This window comes from Heptranchias perlo, unplaced genomic scaffold (assembly GCF_035084215.1).
Source record: "Heptranchias perlo isolate sHepPer1 unplaced genomic scaffold, sHepPer1.hap1 HAP1_SCAFFOLD_582, whole genome shotgun sequence".
NCBI classification, from domain to species: domain Eukaryota; kingdom Metazoa; phylum Chordata; class Chondrichthyes; order Hexanchiformes; family Hexanchidae; genus Heptranchias; species Heptranchias perlo.
In genome coordinates, this window is record NW_027139604.1 from 39,503 (window position 1) to 63,907 (window position 24,405).

Genomic DNA, 24,405 nt, shown 5'->3' on the forward strand with positions numbered 1-24,405 from the left:
CTGGCCGCAGGTGCTGAAACAGAAGGAAGGACAAGCCATCAGAGCACTCAGTCACCCACCTATTGTCTCAGAGCAGTTGGTACGTGGCAAGAAAAACAAGTCATCAAGGTGGACTTGGCCAATCGGGCAAGTTTGCCCTGATGTTGCCGTCAGTTGCACAAGCTCTGCTCGTTGGGAGCCCGCACCCCTAGTATCCTACTAAACAAAATATAAAATCAGCTAGTCATGCAGTGAACAAAACACGATCTAAACAGAGAAGATGCACCAAACAGTGGCAACATGAACTTCTCTTGCATTTAATCATACGACTGTTCCAACTGCTGTGCTGCTTAATATCCGAGGTTACAAAGAATAATAAACCCTTGCAAGGCCAATCCAACTAATAAAATGAAGACTGATATAGCAAATGAAAGAGAAACATGAAACATAAAGAAAAAGCAGTTCTTGCTGAAGTTTAATATTCATTTTGCGTCAGATATTTAAAAGCGTTTCACACACACTTCTATTCAGTGCCACAGGTTTTGCACTGGTACAAAAATCCCCATTAAACAGAACAGTCTCTTTACAACATGAACCCAGAAGATTTATGGATACGAATGAATATTATTGATGGGATACAAAAATAGCCCCATGAAAGATTAAATAACTTAATCTAAAGGAACTAAAAAAAGATCAGTAGTTAACCAAATTCAGCTAATTACAATTAGTTGACAGAGTTAAGGCCAGACTCAAGTGCTGCATTTCCCCATTGGTTTTGTGATTGGCATTGAAAGATTTCTTTTTGATGTGGACTTTAAAAAAAATTCTTCCACTCAGAATTCCAACACCATTTACTACAAACAGTTTTCATTTAAGAATTTGTTCAATTACCAAAGACTTCAAATTTGGAATTAGTGAAAGTACTGTTTTGCTAGTTAAAAAAAATTAGGATTTCTAATTTACTCTACATTATAGGAAAAAAGCCCTTCACTGAGTTCATGGGACTGAATGAGAATGAAGGACACCGATGAGTGCAGGTCTGGATTCTGCACACATGTTGAGTCCTACACAAACCCAATATTAGTTCCTGCCACCAAACTTCAAAGAATATACGTCTTGTTAAATGAAACATTAGCAGCGGTACGGTCATTCACCATTGCATTCCGTTCCTCTCGACACTCAAAAGCTGCTCAAGATTGGGAAAACAAAGCTCATGTTGGTCTAGCCCAAGGATGTAATGATGGCCATTTTACTGATAACCACGCAGTACAACCAGAACATTTTAAGCTTCTCACTAAACACCTCTTGAAAGAAAAAAAAACTTTACACAAACATGACTAAAAAAATTTGTTTTATATAAAAGAAATCTTCAGCAAATAGGTCGGCTGGCCTCTAGGTTGCTATTTGGATACATCGGGTCTTCAGTAGCGACCTGAAAGAGATAAGAAGTTATCATTCATAGCCTTCAAATTCTGTCACACAGATCAGTACAGCAGGAGTGTCCAATGTTTTTGTCTTCAGCACATTTAAGGTGCAAACCATGGAGCCTCTGAGGCCACATGTAAAGTCTAAATCCAATCCAGTTCCATAGCTGCTATCACTCAAACCTTTTCTGTTCTGACTTGAGGACAGCAACGTTTACAGCCTATTTCAAACTTCCAGGCCCACAAAATTCAAACAAGACAAACCAAGTAATATAAACAAAACCAGGACTGAGCTGCCAGGGCTTCATGGGCTGGATTTCCAGGGCTTGCGGGCCAAAGGTGGCCCAGAGCAGAGTCCCACCCACACCATCTTGTCATGTGTGACCTGTATGACCAACATGTTGCTATCTCCATTCTTAAGTAAACAACGTCCACTTAATTGGAGTTGAGTGAAATTCTAATAACTTTGCTGCAGTTGAGTGAGATTTTAAATTGCAGTCGATGAATTTTTCAGTCCATTAGCATAATCCGTAGCAAATTTACTGTTTCCATTTTGATGAAAAAAAACTGCAAGACACATCAGTGTACAATTTGCTCCAGTATACGTATGACAGGGACAGCATGAAATTGTATGGAAGATTTATCTTGGTGTAATTTAGACCATAAACATGGTATATTACCTGAGCAAAAACGATTCCTTGAATCAGAGTAAACCTGTTATACTTGGTACCTCTTCTGCTCAGGGCAGGAGCACAGACTGCTCCCAGACCACCCATGCGTCCAAGGCAGCACGAAGGAACACCCTGACCAGGCTCCTGCAAAATATCCTTTTTCTCTTCCCCATTCCCATTTGAAAACCTCCTGCATCCCTTGAGTGGCACAGTTTGGATTGGCAACTAAGCAAATCCCACTCCATTTAATTTCTTTCTCCCATTACAAGTACACAAATGGAGGAACGCCAGATAGAAGAATGCAGGCTGGACCCTCCACTCCACTGAGTTCATCTCAGCAGCTCACCGTGGACAGGTGGCAAACGGATGGTAAGTACTTCTACCACAAACGGCAAAAGTTGAGTCTTGTGGCAACAACTAACTTGGTACATGAGCCAGTAAAAGATCAAAAAGGAACTTTACAGTTTAAAAATTAGAGCCCAGAATACAAAGAATGTACAGCACAGAAACAGGCCATTCAGCCCAACAGGTCCATGCCGGTGTTTGTGCTCCACATGAGCCTCCTCCCTCCCCTCTTCATCTGACCCAAAAAACGTATCTTTCTATTCCTTTCTCTGTGTGTTTAACTAGCTTCCCCTTAAATGTATCTATGCTATTCGCTTCAACTACTTGTGGTAGTGAGTTCCACATTCTAACCACTCTCTGGGTCAAGAAGTTTCTCCTGAATTCCCTATTGGATTTATCAGTAACTATCTTATATTTACGGCCCCTAGTTCCGGTCTCCCCCGCAAGTGGAAACATCTTCTCTACATCTACCCTATCAAACCCTTTCATAATCTTAAAAGCCTCGATCAGGTCACCCCTCAGTCTTCTCTTTTCTAGAGAAAAGAGCCCCAGCCTATTCAATCTCTCAGTTCTGCTAGTACTCTAGTAAATCATTTTCACCTTCCCCAGTGCCTCTATATCCTTTTTATAGTGTGGAGACCAGAACTGTTCACAGTATTCCAAATGTGGTCAAACCAAGGTTCTGTACAAGTTTAGCATAACTTCTGCTTTTCAATTCTATCCCTCGAAATGAACCCAAGTGCTCGGTTTGTTTTTTTAAAAAAAAACAGCCTTATTAACCTGTGTCGCTACTTTTAGTGATTTGTGTATCTGTACCTCTAGATCCCTTTGCTCCTCTACCCCATTTAGACTCGTATTTCCCAAGGAGTATGTGGCCTCCTCATTATGTATCACCTCACACTACTATATTGAAATTCAATTACATGCTCATTCTGCAAGTTTATTAATGTCTTCCTGTATTTTGTCGCAGTCCTCCTTGGTATTAACTGTACCCCCCATATTGGTGTCATCCGCAAATTTTGAAATTGTATTTCCGATTCCCGAGTCCAAATCGTTTATGTAAATGGTGAACAACAGTGGACCCAGCACCGATCCCTGTGGAACACCACCTCCCACCTTTTGCCAGTCTGAGTAACTACCTTTAACCCCCTACTCTGTTTTGTAGCCAGCTTGCTATTCATTCTGCTACTTGTCCCCTGACTCCACATGCTCTGACCTTAGTCATGAGTCTACTGTGCAGTACCTTATCGAATGCCTTTTGAAAATCCAAATATTTACATCTACATTGCCCTTGTCTACACTTTGTTACTTCTTCAAAGAATTCATTAAGATTGGTCGGGCATGACTTCCCTTTTGAAATCCGTGCTGACTATTCTCTATTATATTTTCAGTTTCTAGATGTTTTTCTATTACATCTTTGAATAAAGATTCCATTATCTTTCCTACCACTGACGTTATGCTAACTGGTCTACAGTTCCCTGGACTTGTTCTATCTCCTTTTTTAAAATATAGGAATAACATTAGCTGTCCGCCAGTCCTCTGGCACTATTCCCTTTTTGAATTATTTTTTTTGTAGATGTAGCTTCTTGTCTGATTAAAGGCCACATTGCAGTCTCAATATTTCTGTAACCATTAACTTAAATGTGGTTTAGTAATAGTGAAAATGTAAAACACAATCTAATATTATCATGATATACTTCTCTCAATTGAAGCAAGTTCATTACCTAGACAATTAAACATGTTAGCAACTGCCTTTCAAGCCATAGATTTCCAGGACTGAGGGTCATCACATGGCCATACAATGGCTAGAAGTAATTTTTTTTCTTAAACGAAAGTAAACTACAGGCAATTCAACAGCATCATAAGTCTTCTGTAAGGATCATGCACTGGCAAGCTGGTTGAGTAACTTAAACTATAAAAATCTCTATTGCACAAGTAGAATCATAGAGCACAGAAGGAGAACATGTCTGCATCTTTTTTTTATTCGTTCATGGGATGTGGGCGTCGCTGGTAGGGCCGGCATTTATTGCCCATCCCTAATTGCCCTTGAGAAGGTGGTGGTGAGCCGCCTTCTTGAACAAGTGAGTGGCTTGCTAGGCCATTTCAGAAGGCGATTAAGAATCAACCACATTGTTGTGGGTCTGGAGTCACATATAGGCCAGACCGGGTAAGGACGGCAGGTTTCCTTCCCTAGAGGACATTAGTGAACCAGATGGGTTTTTACGACAATCATGGCCACCAGTACCGATACTAGTTTTTTTTAAACCATTTAATTTATTGAATTTGAATTCCCCAGCTGCCGTGGCGGGATTTGCACTGGTGACTCCGGATTATTAGTCCAGGCCTCTGGATTACTAGTCCAGTAACATAACCACTATGGCACCGTACCCGATGTGTGTCGGCTCTTTGAAAGAGCTATCCAATTAGTCCCACTCCCTTACTCTTTCCCCATAGCCCTGCAAATTTCTCCTTTTCAACCATTTATCCAATTCCCTTTTGAAAGTTACTATTGAATCTGGTTCCACCGCCCTTTCAGGCAGTGAATTCCAAATCATAACAACTCAGTGTAAAAAAGAAATTCTCATTTTGCCCTGGACATTTTGCCAATGACCTTCAATCTGTGTCCTCTGGTTAGTGACCCTCCTGCCAGTGGAAACAGTTTCTCCCTATCTACGTTATCAAAACCACTCACAACAAGTACTTATTGATCAGTGAACACCCTGTACTTACGTGGAGAGTAAGAACGTGACCTGGAGCGAGAACGATAGCCACCCCTGCTATAATAGGGAGAGGGAGAACGTCTTCTGAAACAAAGAAATCTCATTACACAGGATACCAAGGAGTGCAAGCGCGACACACCCACAACAGGTGGCAACGGAACAAGGTGGTTGGCTGGGAACAGGACTCTCTAGTCCACAGCAACAGGACCAAACTTTGTCGCAATTTCCATTTTATCGCGTACAGAAAGAGTGGCCAGTGAGCAATGGAATTCCAGGAGGGTTTGAAGCCAGTAACTACACACTAACATAAAAGCAACAAGGGATTCCACATAATCACAGTACATTTACACACCATCCAATTTATAGAACATACAGGAAGCCTAGTTTCCTTGTTCCTGCTGTGAACAGTGACTAGAGTGTATAGGTAGGAAGCAGTCACCAACAATGGTATATCAAAGCACAGGGGCAACACACAATTAGAGGTGAAAAGTCACCATCAAAATCAGCATATTGAGAGGCAACATTATCAATTTATAGGGAATTAATTTACAGAAATATAAAGTGAAAGCTTTGTTGTATTTAATGCTATTAGCCTTATATGTAACACTGCAACCGTTAACACTCGTATAGAAGTTGGGAAAGAGGCAGAAATAATTCAAAAAGCAGTCTAGATAGATTAAATACTATAAAATATAAGCATTTAATTAGTTTAACAAAATGCACCACTGCACAAATGAATTATTTGTTTTAAACAATTAGTGCTAGTGTCTGGCAATACATTCATGTGCTGGTAAAATTACCTGGAGCAGTTGACAAAACAGGGTGGACTAAGCATCTTGTTTCTTTCAAGATCACCCAGCAATAGGTATTCTGATAGTGCTACCAAGTGCAATAAAACACCTCTTGCTTTGTTTTATTTGACCTACTAGATAATTCATTTCTTTCCTAGGCAAAAGTCAACTTTCAAGTTAGCAAGAGTAGATGGTACATGCATCTATTAGAACAGATGGCTAAAACCTGGTATAAACTTTCAGCCTGAAAACCTGCCTTCCACTACAATAATTTAATGCAACTTTTTTGTGAGGAGGGGGTTAATCAAATAGCAGAAAGATTAAGCTTAAAGTTGTAAATAACATGGTTTTCAATAACCAGGTGCTGTTGCAGACCCCACCACTTAAACCCATGTTTAAATCAGGCAAATCGCGTAAACCATTCTCCATTACCATGATTGTCAATTACAAAGTCACTGCTTCCAGAAACAGGTGTTCAGTGAGTAGTTTGCATTTCATTAAGGTGTAATTACTGTGTATACTTAATCCTCTCTAAGTGGAAAGGGATTTATTGAAGCACTCAAGCTTGCCTTGAAATATGAAACAGCGAGTTTGCAAGTAAAAGTGAACCTCGTTACATTTAAGTTTGGAGCAGAAAAAAAATGTTGCACATAACCAAATTCATACACACCGTCCAACACGCATAGTGGGGAAACTGCGTTAGCACCAATGCGCTCGCTATAAGCAGTTGGAGTTGTACTCAATAATCACAGCAAGATGATAAGTTGGACTCTAGCGAGCAGTCAAGTGTATAACAAAAATATCAATCATGACAAACTAGGTGAAGATCTCTTTGGACACCATGAATATTGACCATTCTATCGTTGAGAATGGTCATAGTAACAAGTCCAGGCTTTAACAGTGTGTGGGATCCACTTTGTTACAATACGTTTGCAATGATATGCCTGAAAGATCCAACCTTTGAGCTGATGCAATTATGTTGCACTAAGCAGAATGAGATTTATTTACTTTGAGAATGGGATTGGATCATTTTATTTCCTCTATAGTCATTAAAAGCTCATCCTCAAGATTGTTGGAAGAATACTGGGCCACCACAACACTGCTTTCATACTGTTGATAGGAATCTAGACCTTGATGTCCCAACTGTCCAGCATTTATTTTCAGAGAAGACATACTAATTCCAGCTCAGTATACTATCCAGTCATCCAGAAATTCGATGGCCTTGCTCCTCCCCACCCCAACATTCTCCACCTCTCTACTTTTCGGTCCTCCTTTTAAAAGCTTCCTCAAAAACCCACATTTTCAACTTAGCCTCCAGTCACCTGCCCAACCCCTCACCCATTCCCCTTGCTACTCTCTTTGTGAAGTACCTTGGAACATCTAGTATGTTAAAAGTACTACATTAATGCAAGTGGTCATTCTTGGCTATCAAATTAACTTGTCTGCCTGATATGTCACAAGTTGATGGTCTTTCCATCAGTCTTTTTTCAATCCTTTTGGGTTGCAAATGGGGCCTTGCAATTCTGTCAAAAACCATGCTCACATTAAGACCAACAGTATTTGCATTGTTCCACACTTTGCTACGATTTCTGTCAACTGCTGAGACATATGAGCCTCAGCAAGTGGCCTAACTGAAACAAGTTGGTTTGGTGACAAGTGCAGGAGTCCACACAATTATTGAAGTTATGCATTGTGGAAGAAGCTGCATCTGCGACAACTAATAAGGATACAACTTTTTACGGCGTTGCGTTAGTTTGAGGGTATTAATTTTGAGGTGGGCTCACATTTTGTATGGCACGGTTAACAAAACAAAAAGCCCGCATGTATCTCCAGATCCAATATGACATTTGATATTTCCTTATCTCCAAGCTGTAAGTTGATAGTGGGAGAAACTATTGACAAGCTTTGCTTACACAGCATTAGTTATCGTCGCTGCTCAAAGTGTGCATTGCAACTTGCAGTCCTTACCACAGATCACAATGATTTCAAACACTTGTTTTGCCATGGTGTTCTTGTTTGCTACTGAGCTATTTTAAACATATGGCAGCCCTGCTTCCCAAAGGCCAACTAGATTTACATTCTTTATGGTTGTTAGCTTACATGTGAGCCTCTTTAAGCCAAAGCAACCCAAACCTAACCACCTTATATGGGCTATGCCTTGCACAGGGTGTACGAGTATTCATGCAGTTTGGGATAAGTGGCTCTGAAGAAAGGAACATAAAAACATGACTGCTTCAAGTTCCCTACAGAAGATAATTTCATTTTGACCCCACACTTTTGAAATAAACTGATCTTAGCCTGAAGACATGTTAAGTCACAATATGAGGGTGTATGCAAGTCTGAACTTTAGAACAAACCAGTTAAAACAGATATGCCAGTAACCTATTCAAAAGTAAGAGATCAAATTGTAGATAAATACATGATTGTGATAAAGTCTAAAGTCATGGGTCTACATCAGCAAGTATAACGGCCACCCAGGGTTCTTGCTCATATCAAGGGGCAGGTATCAACCTGAGCAGCTAAGGCGCTGATCAGCAGATAAATAATTCCTGGCCTTGGAAACTAACTCCCAGTCATTTAGTATATCCTACTGGGGGTCCTGCTGGAGGGGAAGACAGTGGCAAATGTTCATAGAGCCTCACTGCCAAACTTACCTGTGGGAAAACATAGCTCAAACATGGAAATAAGAACAGAAAATGCTGGAGAAGCTCAGCAAGTCAGGCAGCTTCTGTGGAGAAAGAAACAGAGTTAACGTTTCAGGTCGAAGACCTTTCGTCAGACCTTCGACCTGTAACATTAATGTTAACTCTGTTTCTTGCTCCACAGATGCTGCCCAACTTGCTGAGCTTCTCCAGCATTTTCTGTTCTCATTTCAGATTTCCAGCATCCGCAGTATTTTGCTTTTCAAACAGGGAAATGTTAGTCAGGATTATCTGCTCATCACCTCTCCCAGAAAAATAAAGCTGTACACACAATTCGCTTTATTGCAATAGTGTGTGCATGCCCATTCTCACTTTGTTTAGATTAACAATTTTAACACTACAGGATACAATTAATGCATTATACAGATTACCAGGCTTACAACTTCAATGCAGTACAAGGTTCCTGTGTTTTTTTTTTAAAAAACAAGTTTCTAAAACTAAACACTATAAGCAAAATGAGGTGTAGATTGAATCAGGCAACATTTGAACATTGCCACTTGAAATAAAAGTTATATTCCCATAGTTTTAAAAAAGTTGCTTCATATCTGCACGCGTACCTGTAGGACCTGCTGTAATAGTCCCGATCATCGTATCTGTCATATCTGTCATAGCTGTCTCTGCGGCGTGAACTACTGCAATGTGAAGTAAAAACAACAATGGTTAAACAGACTCCTCTCACTCACTTCATCAACCCAAACCACAGCATGCCTTAGTACAATAGAAGAGTGCCACAGGGTGGTAGAACACAGGTTTGTAATGTGAATCTCCACATAACAAGCTCAGTCTTGGTCATGCCAATGGAGAGATGATGCAATTCCTGACTCAGAACACCTAAAAGTGCATTAACTCAGGCACTCTTGTGCACTGTGCAGTTAGTGGCTCAAAATAGTAGTGAGATGGGTGCCCATTTGGAAGGAGGAAGACTAAAACCACACTCCATGTATAACTAAGTTAAATTACCCCCTCTCTTAGAATCATAGAAAGGATACAGCACGGAAGGAGGCCATTCGGCCCATCGAGTCCACGCTGGCTCTATGCACGAGCAATCCAGCACCTCAACCCCTCCCCCTCCATTTTGACCGTTATTCCCCCACCCTGCAATTTTCACCCCGGATGCCTGTTACTTATTATCCCAGCTCCACCCGCCCCCAATCCTCACAAAAGCAATCCTATCAGACATTCATTCTCTGGCCTCCACATACTTTTAAGAAGTCACTTCTTTTAATATCGGCAATATGATCTTCCAGAACACATTACAGATATGGTTAATAACTATTTACATGTATAGAATTGCTTTGTCATGACCAGAATTATTTCCACTGGGAGCAGCCACCCTGCAATTACTAATCCTGTCTCTTCTGGCAAGAGTGTTGAATCAAATCAACTTACTAGGTTGGTCTTCCCATGTAGATTCCAGGGGTAGGTGTGTGAGCTCTTTTAGTAATAGAGAAATCAACACGAATCCTACGCCCATCTAATTCCATTCCATTGGCACGTTCTTTAGCCTGCCAAAAGGGATTTTTAAAACAGTAACAATGAATCCCAATAATACCAAACCTATCTAATGTTAAACATATGTATTGAAAATTAAAGCTTTAGTGCTAGCTATGTGATGGAACCAGAACTTAATTGTACTTGAAAGTCACTGCACTCGCACATCGATTTTAGATGCAACCCAATAATCCAGTGATTCTACTGAAATTTCCAACCATTACACTCTTACCTCTTTAGCATCGTCAACATTCTCAAAGTAGACAAAAGAAAAGCCTCTGGAGCGATTTGACTGTTGATCGTAGACGACATTGACGCCTGCAAGAGGGCCGTACCGCGAAAAGACCTCTCGAAGATCTCGCTCGGTGGTATACAGACTTAGTCCAAAAACTCCCAGACAAGTGTTGGGGTCAGGGTTAGCCTGCGCACAGAACGCACACACAATTAGTAAAGCAAAGCACTCTCAAGAGGCGAAAATATCACTTGCGCATTACTTTCCAGTACTCATTTTGTTGAAATTATGAACCTACAGGTGCATTTATACTGCAATTTTATCAATGCTGAATGTTTTCTCCTTCGTATCAACATTAAATAGCGTTAGAACTAGAGCCAGGGCTCTGAAGGAGAGAGTCTCACTCTGCTTAGGGTTCATACCATATGGACTGTAAATCCAGTGCAGTATCAAACCTGGGTACGCTGGACCCCATGGGTAGCTCTTAAACCTACCTAGGGCTTAAATGGAAATGTTTGCAGCACAGGGATTTCATCCCCACCCCCTCCACTGCTGAACAAGGGTTGCTCTCAGGTGGCATAAATGAAAGAAAGAATTGAAGACTTGCATTTATATAGTGCCTGTCACAACCTGAGGACACCCAAAAGTGCTTTACAACCAATGAAGTACTTCAGAAGTGTAGACACTGTTGTAATGTAGGAATGACACAAACCATAGCTGAAGTTGGTGTTTACCAAGTTACAGCAGTGGAGGAATGAAAATGCTAACACCAATGCCATCACCAGCTTCAGGGAATATGTTCCAAAAAATAGGAAATGCTAATTTTCAATGCAATAAAACTAGTCTTAAAGATGGTTCCTTCCACAAGATAATTACTCCGGAGTATCCGAAGTTCCTGAGAATGCAGCTCAAGCAAAATAATTAGCAATGCTGGTTTCCCTTCACAGTTGCCCCAAAACATCCCTGCAATACATGTGTTGCAGCTGTAGCACTTTCCTATCAATTTGGGGGGAGTGGGCAGAGGAAGTCAATGCATGATTTAATGATCTAAAATACATTTCCTTTTATTTGGAAATCTACTCTGGCTTGCAATGTTATTTAAAACAAAAACTTTGGACCTGTGTGCAGAATGAGCAACGATAAAAGTGCGAACATTTTTTTTAATACAAAATATTACAACTAGACCCATGGTTTACAACCAGGTCAAAAAGCAGATCAACAATTATTGTATCTATATGGTATTTTTCACATTCTCAGGACATCCCAAAGAGCTTTACAACCAATAGATTACTGTTCTTATGTCGGCAATGCAGCAGCTAATTTACACAGCAAGATCCCACAATCAGCAAATGAATGAATAACCAGATAGCCTGTTTCTGGTGGCATTGCCAGAGGGAGGAATGTTGCCATAGACACCAGCAAACTGCCTACTCGTCTTCAAATAGTGTATGGGGTCTTTGATAATCCACCTTAACAAGCAGACAGGGCCTCAGTTTAACTTTTGGTGCTGCACTGGAGTGTCAGCCGAGATTGTGTGTGTTCAGGTGAGGCTTAAACCCACAACCTTCTGACTCAGAGGCAAGAGTGCTACCAACTGAACCAAGCTGTCTGTTGATAATATAAAGAACGTTGATCAATATTTTGCTCTCTTTCTCTCCCCACCCCACCCCTCCGCCCAAACACAGTTGAGTCATGACCACCTTTGTGTCCCCTTTACTCGCTCGGTTCTCCAGATTCCACATTTTCCTTTTATTTGCTGCTGTTCTCATCACTTTGCTTCGCTCCCCATTTTTATCCCTTCTGCTAATATGTCTCTCACATTTGAATCATTTCCTTGATCTTTCTTCCTCTCCTTGATCTTAATTTTCACTCCTACAATCTAACTTCATATGTGCATGTGTTACTTCTGGACATTTTAGATTTAATTGTCCATCCCATTAGCCTTACTTCAATATAATAAGAGCAAAACCTCAGAGTAAAACCTAGTAAACCACAGTGAACATGATTCAGAAGGGGAAGATCCTACTCAACCAACACCCTTAACTCCCTTGAGGAAGTGACATCCCAAGTGGATTGCGGTAAGCCCCACGATGTGTTATTCCTAGACTTACAAAAGTCATTTGACAAAAGGCTATTAGTTAAACTCAAATCTGAGAACGTTTAGGGTAAATCTTGGCAATGGATAAGAAATTGGAAAGGACTGGAAAAACCCAGGCTCTTGATGGCAGTGACTGAGGTCATATTACAGAAATATAAGATAGTAAACGGTATGGAAAAGTTAAGTCCAGACAAATACTTTAAATTAATTTGTTAGAGGCAGACAAGGGACAGCAGGCTCAAATATCAATTTAGGACAGATACCAGGAAGTTCTTCAGAGTGGCCACTAAATGGAACAGACTCCAGGTACAGTGGAAGCAAAAGCTTCAAAAATCAACTCCACTGGCTGCCAAATTTTCCGTTTTCACAAGCATTTCTCATTTAACAGTTTGATCTGCGCTCTTATAAAAACATTTACTAGGATATACAGCAGGTTTGTTCTGATAGATGGATGAAGCATGCTTCTTCCTTTTGTGGCCATAGATTCAATTACTAAACCCAGCTCATAGCTGCTGTGTATGAAGAGTTTTCCCCCATTAAATGAGAAACATGAGCACAGCAAACATAGTTTCCTTAAAAAGAACTGCCATCTCAAATTGGAATAACTTCTTTAATGTGTAAATATCAAGCCTGCCTTTAGTGGGGGTGATACCAACTAGTGTTTTCTCCAAGTGACCATGCTGTTAGAGCATGAGCATTGTCTACGTTTTGTTTGCATTCTTCCTCAGCTCAATGTATGGCAGGTAACCCTTTGACAGTGCATTTACTTGTCTATAGTCAGTGATCTCAACATCACATATTACAATCATGTTATATTTTCCATTAGTTAATGCACCACTGATTAACATGGCTAAACAATAGTTATTTCACAATTTACATGAATAATTCGTTCCTTTCACTAAAGCCAACATGAACCTCAATTTAAAAATGTTACTAAAACTCCAAAGGGAAAACAGGATTCCAAATAAATGATGTAGATTTGACTCATACCCGATTGCCAATGTGACGCCTGCGATTTGACATGGGAGATCGGCTATGACTGCGGCGGCGCCTATAATCTGGACTGTAGGACCTGCTCCTGGATCTCCTGCGGCGAGAACGAGACCGGGACCGAGACCTTGAGTAACGCCTGCGAGAACTCCTCCGGGATTCAGACCTGCAGAATCGGTGCACTGTTAGTTTTACTGCAAGATGCAAATAACAGTTATTCTGAAAAGGGCAGGAGAGTTGGGATGGGGGGGAAAGAGATGAGCAAGATTACACTCTTTAAAGTATTCCCTCAATGTTTATGTAGAAAAAATATTTGCTTTCTTTGAAGTCTTCAAATGTGCCTTTTCAGGTCTGTTTTCCAAAGCCACTTTCTATGACATTATTGATTGAGTGTGAACCAGATCAACTCAATTCACTTCACTTCATCAAGTCAGTAGCACGCTTTCCTGGGATCAGGCAGCTCCAAGTTGGCTCCCAATCCAGTCCAACGTAAAATGAATCGCTGCTCCAGGACAAAAGGCAGCTTATCCCAGTCAACAAGAGCGGCTATAGAGGTTGGGAGACCCACGGTGAACTTTTTTAAAAAAAATAGCAAATATGTTTCTATTTTTCAATAGGCAATGGAAACATACTATGAAAAGAAAGCACTCCACTAAAATGGGAACTAAATACTGGATATACTTTGATATAAAGGACCAGTCATCCCCAATACATGGTTAATTTCCACAAGCAGGACTGAGCAGATAATTTGCAACTTAAATTATGATCATCTCTCAAGTTAATCATGCTCCCCTACTGGCCAGTTTATTTAATACTTCTGGTAGGCTTTTAACTGAAGATATATGAATGTTTAAAAATATTTTTGCAGCTCCTCTGAGATATAATGACCAGTGTGTTGTCTTATACATGGAACAGCATTTTTGTCCAGTATTTCTCCACACGGTATTGCTAAACTTAATTTGGGATGCCAAGACCTGTGTCAAACATTGGGTGAAAGTTTGACTTTCATTTTTTTTTAAATCCACTTATTTCAACTCTACAAGTATTGAAATATCAATAATCATGGCACTGTACAATAAACTTGATCAACACATTTTTATTTACAATATTAGTTTTCATCCAGAAGTAAACCATCTTTCAGTCATCGCTGTGGAACAGCAATGCAGAATAATGAGACAAAGTAGCTTTCCTCACTCCACCAAGTTACCAACCGCAGGCAAAGCAATGGGAGGGAGAAAGAACTGTGATAGACTGGTAGACTATCGACAATGAAATGAAGCAGCAAACCACAGATTCAGACAATTACCTTGATTTGGTTAGTTGCCACGTGCTTATTTGGCTAGTTACCCCATGCAAGTTGGAAACCAAGTGTCAATTCCCAATTGCTTAGTTTCTACTAAATTGCCCAGGCCAAGGCTTTTAATGGACTGGATTCACATCCCTACAACTCAACCTAGGTGTCAATGCAGCAGGAATACTCTGAACCCTGTCCCAATCACCACTCCATAAAATAGCACTAGTTCTTTACTATCACCAATAACAGCCTCATGCGAATTGCTGGTTAATGAGGCACGAGAGGGACATCTGCAGCAGGTTTCACAACCACCTGAATTGCTCCCTCACTCAGCAGAAAGCTCATCTCTCCCGACTGCTGAAGGGACACATGCATGGTTCCTGAGTAGAGAAAAATGCCGTTGGACACCTTTCAAAATGCTGCAGTTCAATCCTTCAGTGCCATTTTTACATTGAAAGTCACAAGATTTTTTTGATAGTTTATTTCGGGCACAGCCTGGTAATATTCAAGCACTTCATGATATTGATGGTGCTGGACAACTTCGAATCCACTGAAATGGCTAGGATCAAATTGGTCCTCATATTTGTGCTCAGTGAGTTCCATCTCTATCCAACTAGCTTAGTGTTGATCTTGCTGTAGGGGAGTGGAAGGAAATATGCAATAGATTTGGTCCCTATCTGCAATAACCAGGAGTCAGCTTGAGATCTTGCCCAAGTTCTACTTTATACCTGCCTAATTTCAGTTCTGCTACCTCCACGTTAACATGTCATGATCAGCTCTATAGCCTGCAGGTTTCCTCCATCAAATACTGAGCTATTTTTAAGGATGTTACGGCTCCAATTGGTATTATACTGGAACTGATTGTCCATCATTATGCTTTGGGACTACCAGAGAAGGTCTGCCTCCCTGAACACATGCATAAGTCAGTTATCAGTTTATTCTTATATATAGCAAGAACATGCATCCTCAATACACAGCAACAGGAAGATGACCTTTAATATGATGGCCAACTTGGTGGGAGATGACACAAGCTATATGCTGTTTTAATCCTCAGGGGCTGGGCCTTCTTTCTCCCATATTGTTTCAAAGTGGCAGGCAAATTACTATAGTTTTGTTAAGGGGTCTCTGGCCTGCACAAGGGAGATTCTGAATGACACTTTGCTTCTCCATCATGTCTCCCATTCTTACATATTTTTGTTCTTGGTGGCTTGGATATTGGAAAGAATAAATTTGGTGCCAGTTGTTCCTGCACATCTGTAGTTGGGTTGGTCACCTACATCTCATTATAATCTCCTCCTTTTAAGTTTGGCACAACAATCAGGGGACTTTGAAAGGTTTTATAGATTCACTTTTATTATACCAATTCTCTTTCTGCCTCGTTGCCACGACTCAGCAAATCACATTTCTCCATTGTACCACACACGTCTAGTGTGGAACATTTTTTTCTCATTATTTTTTGAGGGGCAAATGCTAGTCATTTTAAAACTTTAATCCACTGAAGCTGCATTAAAGAGAATTAATGTATTGTTTCAAGAATCAGCACAGTAACATTTTGGTTCAATTATAAACATTGTCTATTTTTAAAACAACTTTCCAAACTAAAGCTTTATTTGTTGTGTAGGTACACCGACAGTTTATGCAGTGCTGGAGGAAGCTATTGCACGTCTGGACTTTGGGGCGGTCCCTTTACAAAATCCATTCCTGAATCTGCCATACATCACCTTCAGGTGCCTCATGCGTTCTGTACCAGTTGTGTTTCTCCTTTTGGCTTGTGCACTCCATTTATACTTCCTCTTAGAACATTTACCGCAGGTGGAACGCTATAGCCCCGCAGCTCCACAAACAGTGTGGGTCTTGTTCCGCCTCATTGTTCCATCTATTAGGCAAGCTAGGAATTGACAAGGATCAGCCAGGGAGAAAGATCCAGATTGAATATACAGCAGAGACCAGGCTGCAAATTCAACTTCCTGGTTCAGCCTGATACGCAATGACTTTAGCTTGAGCTCGGCTCAAATGGTACTTCTCTGCCTCAGGTCATGGCTTCCAGGCTGACACTTCAGTGTAACACAGGTATATTGTTGGGAGTGCTGTCTTTCAGGTGGGACATTAAACTGAGGCCTCATCTGCCTGTTCGGGTAGACGTTAAAGAAGCAGGAGAGTTCTCCCAATAGCCTAGCTAAAATTTATCCCATCACCACGAAAACAGAATAACAGGTCATTTATCTCATTGCTGCTTATGGAACATTGCTTTGCGCAAATTGGCAGCTGCAATCGCCTACATAATAGTTACTACACTTAAAGAAAGAACGTCAAAAAGTAATTCATGACCAAAGCTACTGAGCAGCTCCATGTCATTTGGCCATCAAATGTCCCTGCAGTAATTTGCATACATAAAAAATAAAGACAGATTTCTATATTTTCCATTCAAGTTGAAATTGATTACAAACACTAAACCATTCGCAATGAAGGAAAATTTCAGTTTAAGGACAGTGCTGAACAGCCTTCCCATATGAAGCAACTAACTGAGGTGTTGCAATAGCAGTTTCCTCCAAGCTCTACTGTGTGTGGAGTTTCTATGTGAACTGTAGTAACAGGTGTTGTACCAAAGCACAAGACACAGTCAGATGCTGGACCACTATGCCTTTAATCACAAAAAAAAATCTACTCATGATCTGAAGTTGCAAAGTGAAACAGCCCACTCACCTGGATTTGGATCTCGAGCGAGATCTGGACTTGGACCTGGAGTGCCTTGACCCATCCTTGGAATGGGAGCGCTCAGCAGAATTTGCTGGAGACTGGCTGGCAGACTTGCCAGATCCATGTAGACTTCCACTTGGTGATTTAGAAGGGGAACGCGAATCCTACGTGCAAAGATAAATTTATTAAATTTTTAAAAGTCTAAAAGACAGCTCTATTAAAAGTATAATCTGATTAAAGTCTTAAAAGTATCTGAAATGGAATAAACAGGCAACCTAACTTGTATCCCACTGTTTAGCCCGTGCAGTTTCAATTAGGATTGCCCAGGCATTAAATACTTTCCTAGAATGCACTAACAGCCCTAGAGTGTATTCTTCTACCTTGGTTTGTACAGTGCATGCATTTTTCTTTTTTTAGTACAATATACAGGTAAGGGCTTACGTTAGCTAAACGATTTGAGTGAATTTATTAAAAAATTACAATTCAATCCAAAATTAAAAGTTCTGGCATGTGAAAGAATTCAGGAAGCTAAACTTGTCTTCATGCTCACTTACTTTTTAAACCAAATTTCACTCAAAAATAAAAAGTACCTTGAGTGAAGTCTCACTCAAGGTTTCGTGAGACTACCGCAAGCCCCGCACGTACACGTAAACAGACTAGAAATTACTTAGCGTAGTGCTTTCTGATTCCAGATACTTCTGATCTTAACTTCATTCTATTTCTTTTCTTCATTCTTCAGTTTCAAATTCTCACTCGGTTCATCTTCCCACTTCACACACTGCACACATTCTATTTGTGGGACTTCGTGTCTTTTTTTTATAGCATGCATTCTTTTTTTTTTCCCCAATTCAGCTTCACTTATTCCTGAGCTTCAATTATTACACAAAACTTGTCAATTGACTTCTTCCACATTTCTTTTCTTCATGAACATTAACCTTAACAAAAAAAGAACAGGATGAGGCATGTAATTGCAGAGAAAACCTGTGCTGAGATTAACCAGTTACAACCAGTGAAATTTTTCATCAAAGATTCTCATCTGCAACAACTGTAGTTATAGGAAATATAAACTATGCCAGGCAGTGATCGCTAATAATAGCCATGGGAAGGATTCTTAACTAGGCAACACAAGGGTCGACACTAACATTTGGGTACTCAGTTACAAACCAAGTGACCCAAAACTCTCATTCTTTACTTTAATAACAAATAATTGGCAAGGACTAAACTTTAGAATGGTATCATCTCAGCTATTTTGATGGTTTGGTTTGCCACTCACCCACCAATCATCCTCTTCCAGTGGAACTAGCTGGGAATGGGCTTCCCCACACCAGTTCTCAATGTCACTCTGGTCAGCAAGTATGAGGTGCAATTCAAGCAGAATTATATCAAATGATTTTTGACAGGCAACTCAGATTCTGTCTCAACCTTCCAATTTGGGGTCAATTGCTCCTAATGCTGGCACTAAGTTCCAGTTCTTAAGTCACCAAAATGGTCAGTGTAAACATATCAGGTAGGACATCATTGGACTGATACTCACCATCTCCTAACCCATTTATTTCTTACCTGGAGACGTACACAACGCTGAAATGTTAAAAACCTGTTAGCCAAAAGTTAAACTGAAGAAAGTGTAACTCATTTCAGCTGGACAGATTATTCATCGCACCAGATCTTCATGGCACCAACAGAAAAGCCTGTACCACTCTCTCATCATTCACCTTGGAATTAATTTGTCACTGAACAAACAGCCTAGAAATACGTGCATCATGCAGTCAAATGTTAGTGCCGAGCCCTGATAGTGGTGCCCACACTGTAAATTGATGCAACCCTTTCACCATCATAAACCAAGTACAAATTTAGCACATCTCCAGACACCATCAACCTGTTTAGGTTTTGCCCTATTTTCTTTCTTGTACAGTCAAGATTTCATATCTGTGTAGTATTCTGTGAATGAAAAACACAAGAAAATAGTTCCACAAATTTTTTTTTTTAAAAAGTTAGACAATTAACTTGAAACATTAACTTCACTTCAGCCATAACAATGCTGTATAGTGAGCTGCTCGACAGAGTGCCGAAGAGGTTAATGATTAAATCGACTGCATAACTATACTACTGCTAAAAAGGTGACTTCCTCATACTGGGGCAACTAAACAGTAGATACTGGGGATGGGTGAACAGCCCTTTATTCAAGTACTTGATCCGAACCAATCCAAGTCCATGGGAGTCGATCAGATCCAATTTCATAATAAGATGTTTCCGGAGGAGGGGAGGGGAGTGGGAATGAAAGTCAGCACAGACAATGGACCAACCTGAATTCCACTGTTTTAGGAGAAAAGGGTGACTATAACCTTGGGACCAGCTAGAAAAGCAGGCCAAATTCAGATTATGGATTTCAGGTCCATATTTTCACTCATCCCTACTGTTACACGTAGTTCACTTGTCTGACTGGTTGAACCAGCAAGGACCATTGTAGCAAACTTCTGTTAAATTGACTGAAATACAAGGAACAGAGATTTATCGTTTACCAAAAAATGAACACGCACACAGTGGGCCACATAATCCATGAGCCAAAAGCATCCGGCTTCAAACCAGTTACGTAGTAAACCCTACTGATTTACTTAAGCACAGATTTCTGTTTGTTCACAATACTCATCAAATGCAAAAGCTTCTTTCAAGAAAACAGTTAGAGTTGATAACACACTAGGCATAAGCTAGCTTATAAAACCATACGCTAGTTAACACCTTTTAGCAGGTGAGTTAATTGTTTTAGTACACTGTATTAGTGGTAGGAGAAAGGGTATTCAAAATCTCACCAATGTTTCTTGACATGGCAGGCAAAGCTTCTGAATAAAAAGTTGATTGGTCAACGCTCAATAGTCAGACAGAAAAAGTGGCCAATTAAACGAATCCAACAGCAGACTTTTTAAAATTTAAAAGGAGCTTTCACAATTTGCTGAGTTTTGATCCAGGAACAGGAATCTGTACCATTGTTTGACTGATGTGTGGCACGCAGTACAACTTGGCCATGTAACACTGTTTCCTGGTTTAATGGTGTACCAATATTAGCCAGAGCACAGACTGCAAAGTGTTGCCAGTTTTGTGACTATTTGCTGACCCTACTGCTGTGGTGGGATTGGCCAACAACTACAGTAGTGCAGCATAATTTGAACCACTTCAGCTATTTATTCAATTTATACAATTAGAATATAGGAGCAGTTTCAGAAGAGGCAAGAGAAAATAAAACACTCCAATTAGTTTAAAAAACATCAAGTCCGTTTCAATATTTGTTTAGATCATATCAAGAAAACAAGTGCACTGCTTTGCTATGCCAGTCTATCTAGTATGCTTACTGCCAGCCAAATTACTGATGTGCGCATTTTGCAAAAGGCATTGATGACCCTCTGGAAAGTTAACATTTATGGGTCACAGGAGTAGGGTCAGATAAAGGCATTCCAATAGTCTAACCTACTACCTATAGCAGCAAACTATGCAATATGGCAGCAGCTCTGAGCAACACCTCGTTAAGTATTAAACAGTACGCATCTCTAGAAGCTTCTGTACAAACATACCATTTAAAAATGCACACTGTTGTAAATATGAAGGGATCTGTAGAGTATCATGAAGCTAGTTGGTTTACTTTAAGAAATTGTTTGCAAACATGAAACTCCCAAGCGCCAAGCTCTTTCAGATTAGTTTAGTGCCAAGAACTGTGCAATAAGCTGACTATATACTCTCTACTGGGTGGGCATGGTAAGCTAGCTGGCTCTTCACTTGCCCTACCAAATTATTTTGGTGTCAGGTTTGCTCTTAACATTGGCTGTTGTTGTGCTAACCTCAAATGAACTCAAGTGTGAATGGACTGAATTGATTGGGAGAGCATTAACAAATATTGTAACTTTTGGAGTCTCTCCCCTTAGAAACTGAAGACAAGCCAACTTTCACAAAATTGTGATGCTGACCAATTTCAAAATGGCTTTCACAAACTGCAAAATCAGAGGAGAAATATTTGTATGAAGTTTAATGTCAATGCAATTTGGCCACAGCTGACACTAACAATGGGGTTACAGACTGCAGATTTCTAAGCATTTTGCAGTTGTGAAACTTTCTGGAATTTATTTTGCCCTTCCACTTGAATTGCCCCAAATCACTAGTTCTAACAAAAATAAACTAGTGACTTCTTTGTTTATAAAGGTGATTTTGCACCAGTTTAAAGTTACCAGGAAAATATGTTTGCAAAGTTCTTATGATTAAAGTAGCCCAAACCTTTAATTGCACTGTTTGAGTAACACGCTGCATCACATCGTTGTGTCCTGCAGGAACTTCTGTTCCCGAACACTACTGCACGGCCGTTGCAACCCTAGTTTATAAGCATACTACACTCCCTCTCCAGCTTAAACTGTAGTGTAGAGAACAGATTTTGCTAGTAATTTCCTTAAAAGTAGAAACATACATAGTCCACTGAATTATTATATAATCCGAAGTGTTACATACTTTTTATATTTTAAGAACTGCTGGCTGAAGGCAGCAAGGGAGCCAAGATTTGGCTAAAACCCCCGATTTGTGAACACCCAGTTCCATTAGGGCATCATTCTATTGACTTTACTGGAACAGAACTACTTTTTGTGTAGAATCCTCCCAGATTAAGGGTGTCAGGCCACCTCGGCAGCAATGCCCTCACCTCAGACAGAAGGCTCTGTGGATTCAAGGCTTGAGCCTTTGGATGAGACATTAACCCGAGGCAACATCTGCCCTAAACCTTCATCAAGAATGCCAACTGAGCTAGTCTTTTTGTTCTGGGGAAGGGAGAAGAGGTGGAATAAATCCCCAGCCTGCCAATATCACTTCCCCATGTCAGCCATCATGTGACATCTCAAAGGGCATTTCAAATTACTGCATATTTCCAACTGAATGGATTTATTGTTGTGAAACTGCACAATCATTTTTAGCATAGAATCAGAGCAAACAAGAACATCCCACCAACCTAGCCTGCATTCAAACCCAAGTGCCAGAGATTAAAGAACAACGTGCTAACCCATTGAATGACACATGCTAGACCAGGGGTAGAGAGAAAGAATCTAATTTAAGTGATCTGTTAATCGCAACTAATAAATAGTAATGTTATATCTACAAAATTTGAACTTTTCTTTCCTGCTCAATTTAAAATACAGACTATTTTGTCCTTGTCCAAGATCTTGGTCAGGCCTCAGTTGGAATACCGTGTCCAGCTTAGGTCTCCTCACATGGTGGGTGATATTGAGGCTTTAGAAAGGGTGCAGAGGAGGGCCACTAGACTAATTCCCACCTTAAAGCATCTTAGTTATCTAGATAGGCTAAAAGAGCTGGGTCTCTACACTTTAGAGAAGCACAGACTTAGGGGTGATCTGATTGAGGATTATAAGATGATGAAAGGAATAGACTGTGTTCCAGTAGACAGGTTCTTTAGGTTAGGTAGGACCAGGGGTCACAGTTTTAAGTTGTATGAGGCCAGATCTAGGTTAGATGTAAGGAGGTGGTTCTTTTCCCAGACAATAGTGGGCCTCTGGAACAAGCTGCTGGCTCGTACGATGGACGCCGATTCGCTGAATTCCTTCAAGCGAGAGCTGGACCTGTTTCTGGCTGGGGCGGAGATCACCTCTTACAAAAGGTAATGTGTAGAATTATCAGAGCAGTGGGATCTCTTGAAGTCGTTTCCATTGCCAATGGGGTCGGAGAGGAATTTCCCAGATTTCCCCCAAATTGGCCTGGGTTTTTAATCTGGTTTTTCGCCTCTCCCAGGAGATCACTGGGTTTTGGGTGGGGTGTGGGGTGTATATATTGTGATATACAAGGTACCACAATTGTGTGGGATAGGCTGGATGAACCAGAGGGTCTTTTCCTGTCCGTCATTGTTCGTATACTTAATGTATTTTGTATCAAAACCATGCAATGACATCTCAAAGCCAAATATTTAGAAACACGAAAGATTGCTGTACTGTTGGTACACAGATGTACTACCCTCCAATTATCAACATCTATACCAAGTGGGCCTGATCTTGCACTCCAACGTGTACATATACAGTATAAGAATTACACTATGATGAGACATTTTCTAATCATCCATAAATATGCATAGGATGTTGGTTCTACTGAAGACACGCACGGCAGCATGCAATTCTGTCAAACAATGACATCTATCTCCACTAAAGGAAGAACAGTGAAATTTTCTTCTACCCTCCTTTTAGACAGCCAATGTCTGAGAAACTGGGGTGACTTCTGTAATATTGAGGAATTTAAACATAAGTGCAATGCGTTCAAGGAGCACTTTTCTTTGCCTCCAGCATAACTGCACTGTACCCCGCAATGTACATTTCCACTGTGCTCAGGTCTCTAAATGCCATATTACAGGATGTTGTTCTCAGCTGGTGGCTGTAAAATGCCAAGTTTGTTTGTCTGACCAATGATCCCAATAAGGAAAGGAATTTTAAGTGGAATTGATACCCGTGCTTTCATCCTAGAGTTATCTGTACTCTTGCTACATTATTCTAAGGTATCCTTTGAGGCAGATCTACATATATCTATTCCAGATAAAAGTCTCAAACCTGTTGTACCCACCCACCTCCACCTCAGGCAACACATTTCTCTCCTGTCCCTGTCCTCATGTTATAAAATATAGCAGATACTGGTAACTTTTAAACACACATTTCACTCACCATGAAAGGGTTAACAATTATCAGGGGAAAAGAAAATTATATTGTCCACTGCAGATATTTAAAATTGTGCCACAGTACTATCTTATTTCACAATACTACGTGTGCAGAAAATCCCATTTCTTTGTTTTAATAGTCTTGAATGTATCATTTATGTAAATAGTCATGGCTAGCCATCACGAAGAAGATTGTGGTCCTGTTAGGACAAAGGCAAGGCAATGCATTCTTCAAAATTTTTGCGCAGAAGTGAAAATATCACCCATTTAACAAAATCAGTAACAGACTGTACAG

General features: G+C 40.3%; 1 protein-coding gene across 2 annotated transcripts in view; it reads right to left on the reverse strand.

The window, feature by feature from the left end:
- Window positions 1-427: 427 nt before the first annotated feature.
- Window positions 428-24,405, reverse strand: part of LOC137316293 (transformer-2 protein homolog beta-like) — a 28,097-nt gene continuing 4,119 nt past the window's right edge. Inside the window, exons 2-8 of one of the 2 annotated variants that reach the window (XM_067980363.1) lie at window positions 17,441-17,598; window positions 13,444-13,609; window positions 10,356-10,544; window positions 10,022-10,137; window positions 9,190-9,264; window positions 5,150-5,220; window positions 428-1,411 (exon numbers count right to left, since the gene is read on the reverse strand). In XM_067980363.1, the coding sequence (XP_067836464.1) occupies window positions 1,401-1,411; window positions 5,150-5,220; window positions 9,190-9,264; window positions 10,022-10,137; window positions 10,356-10,544; window positions 13,444-13,609; window positions 17,441-17,598 (786 nt within the window). In that variant the 3' untranslated portion in view covers window positions 428-1,400. Of the gene's footprint in view, window positions 1,412-5,149; window positions 5,224-9,189; window positions 9,265-10,021; window positions 10,138-10,355; window positions 10,545-13,443; window positions 13,610-17,440; window positions 17,599-24,405 lie in introns of both variants that reach the window. The other variant, XM_067980362.1, reaches the window with a different exon arrangement.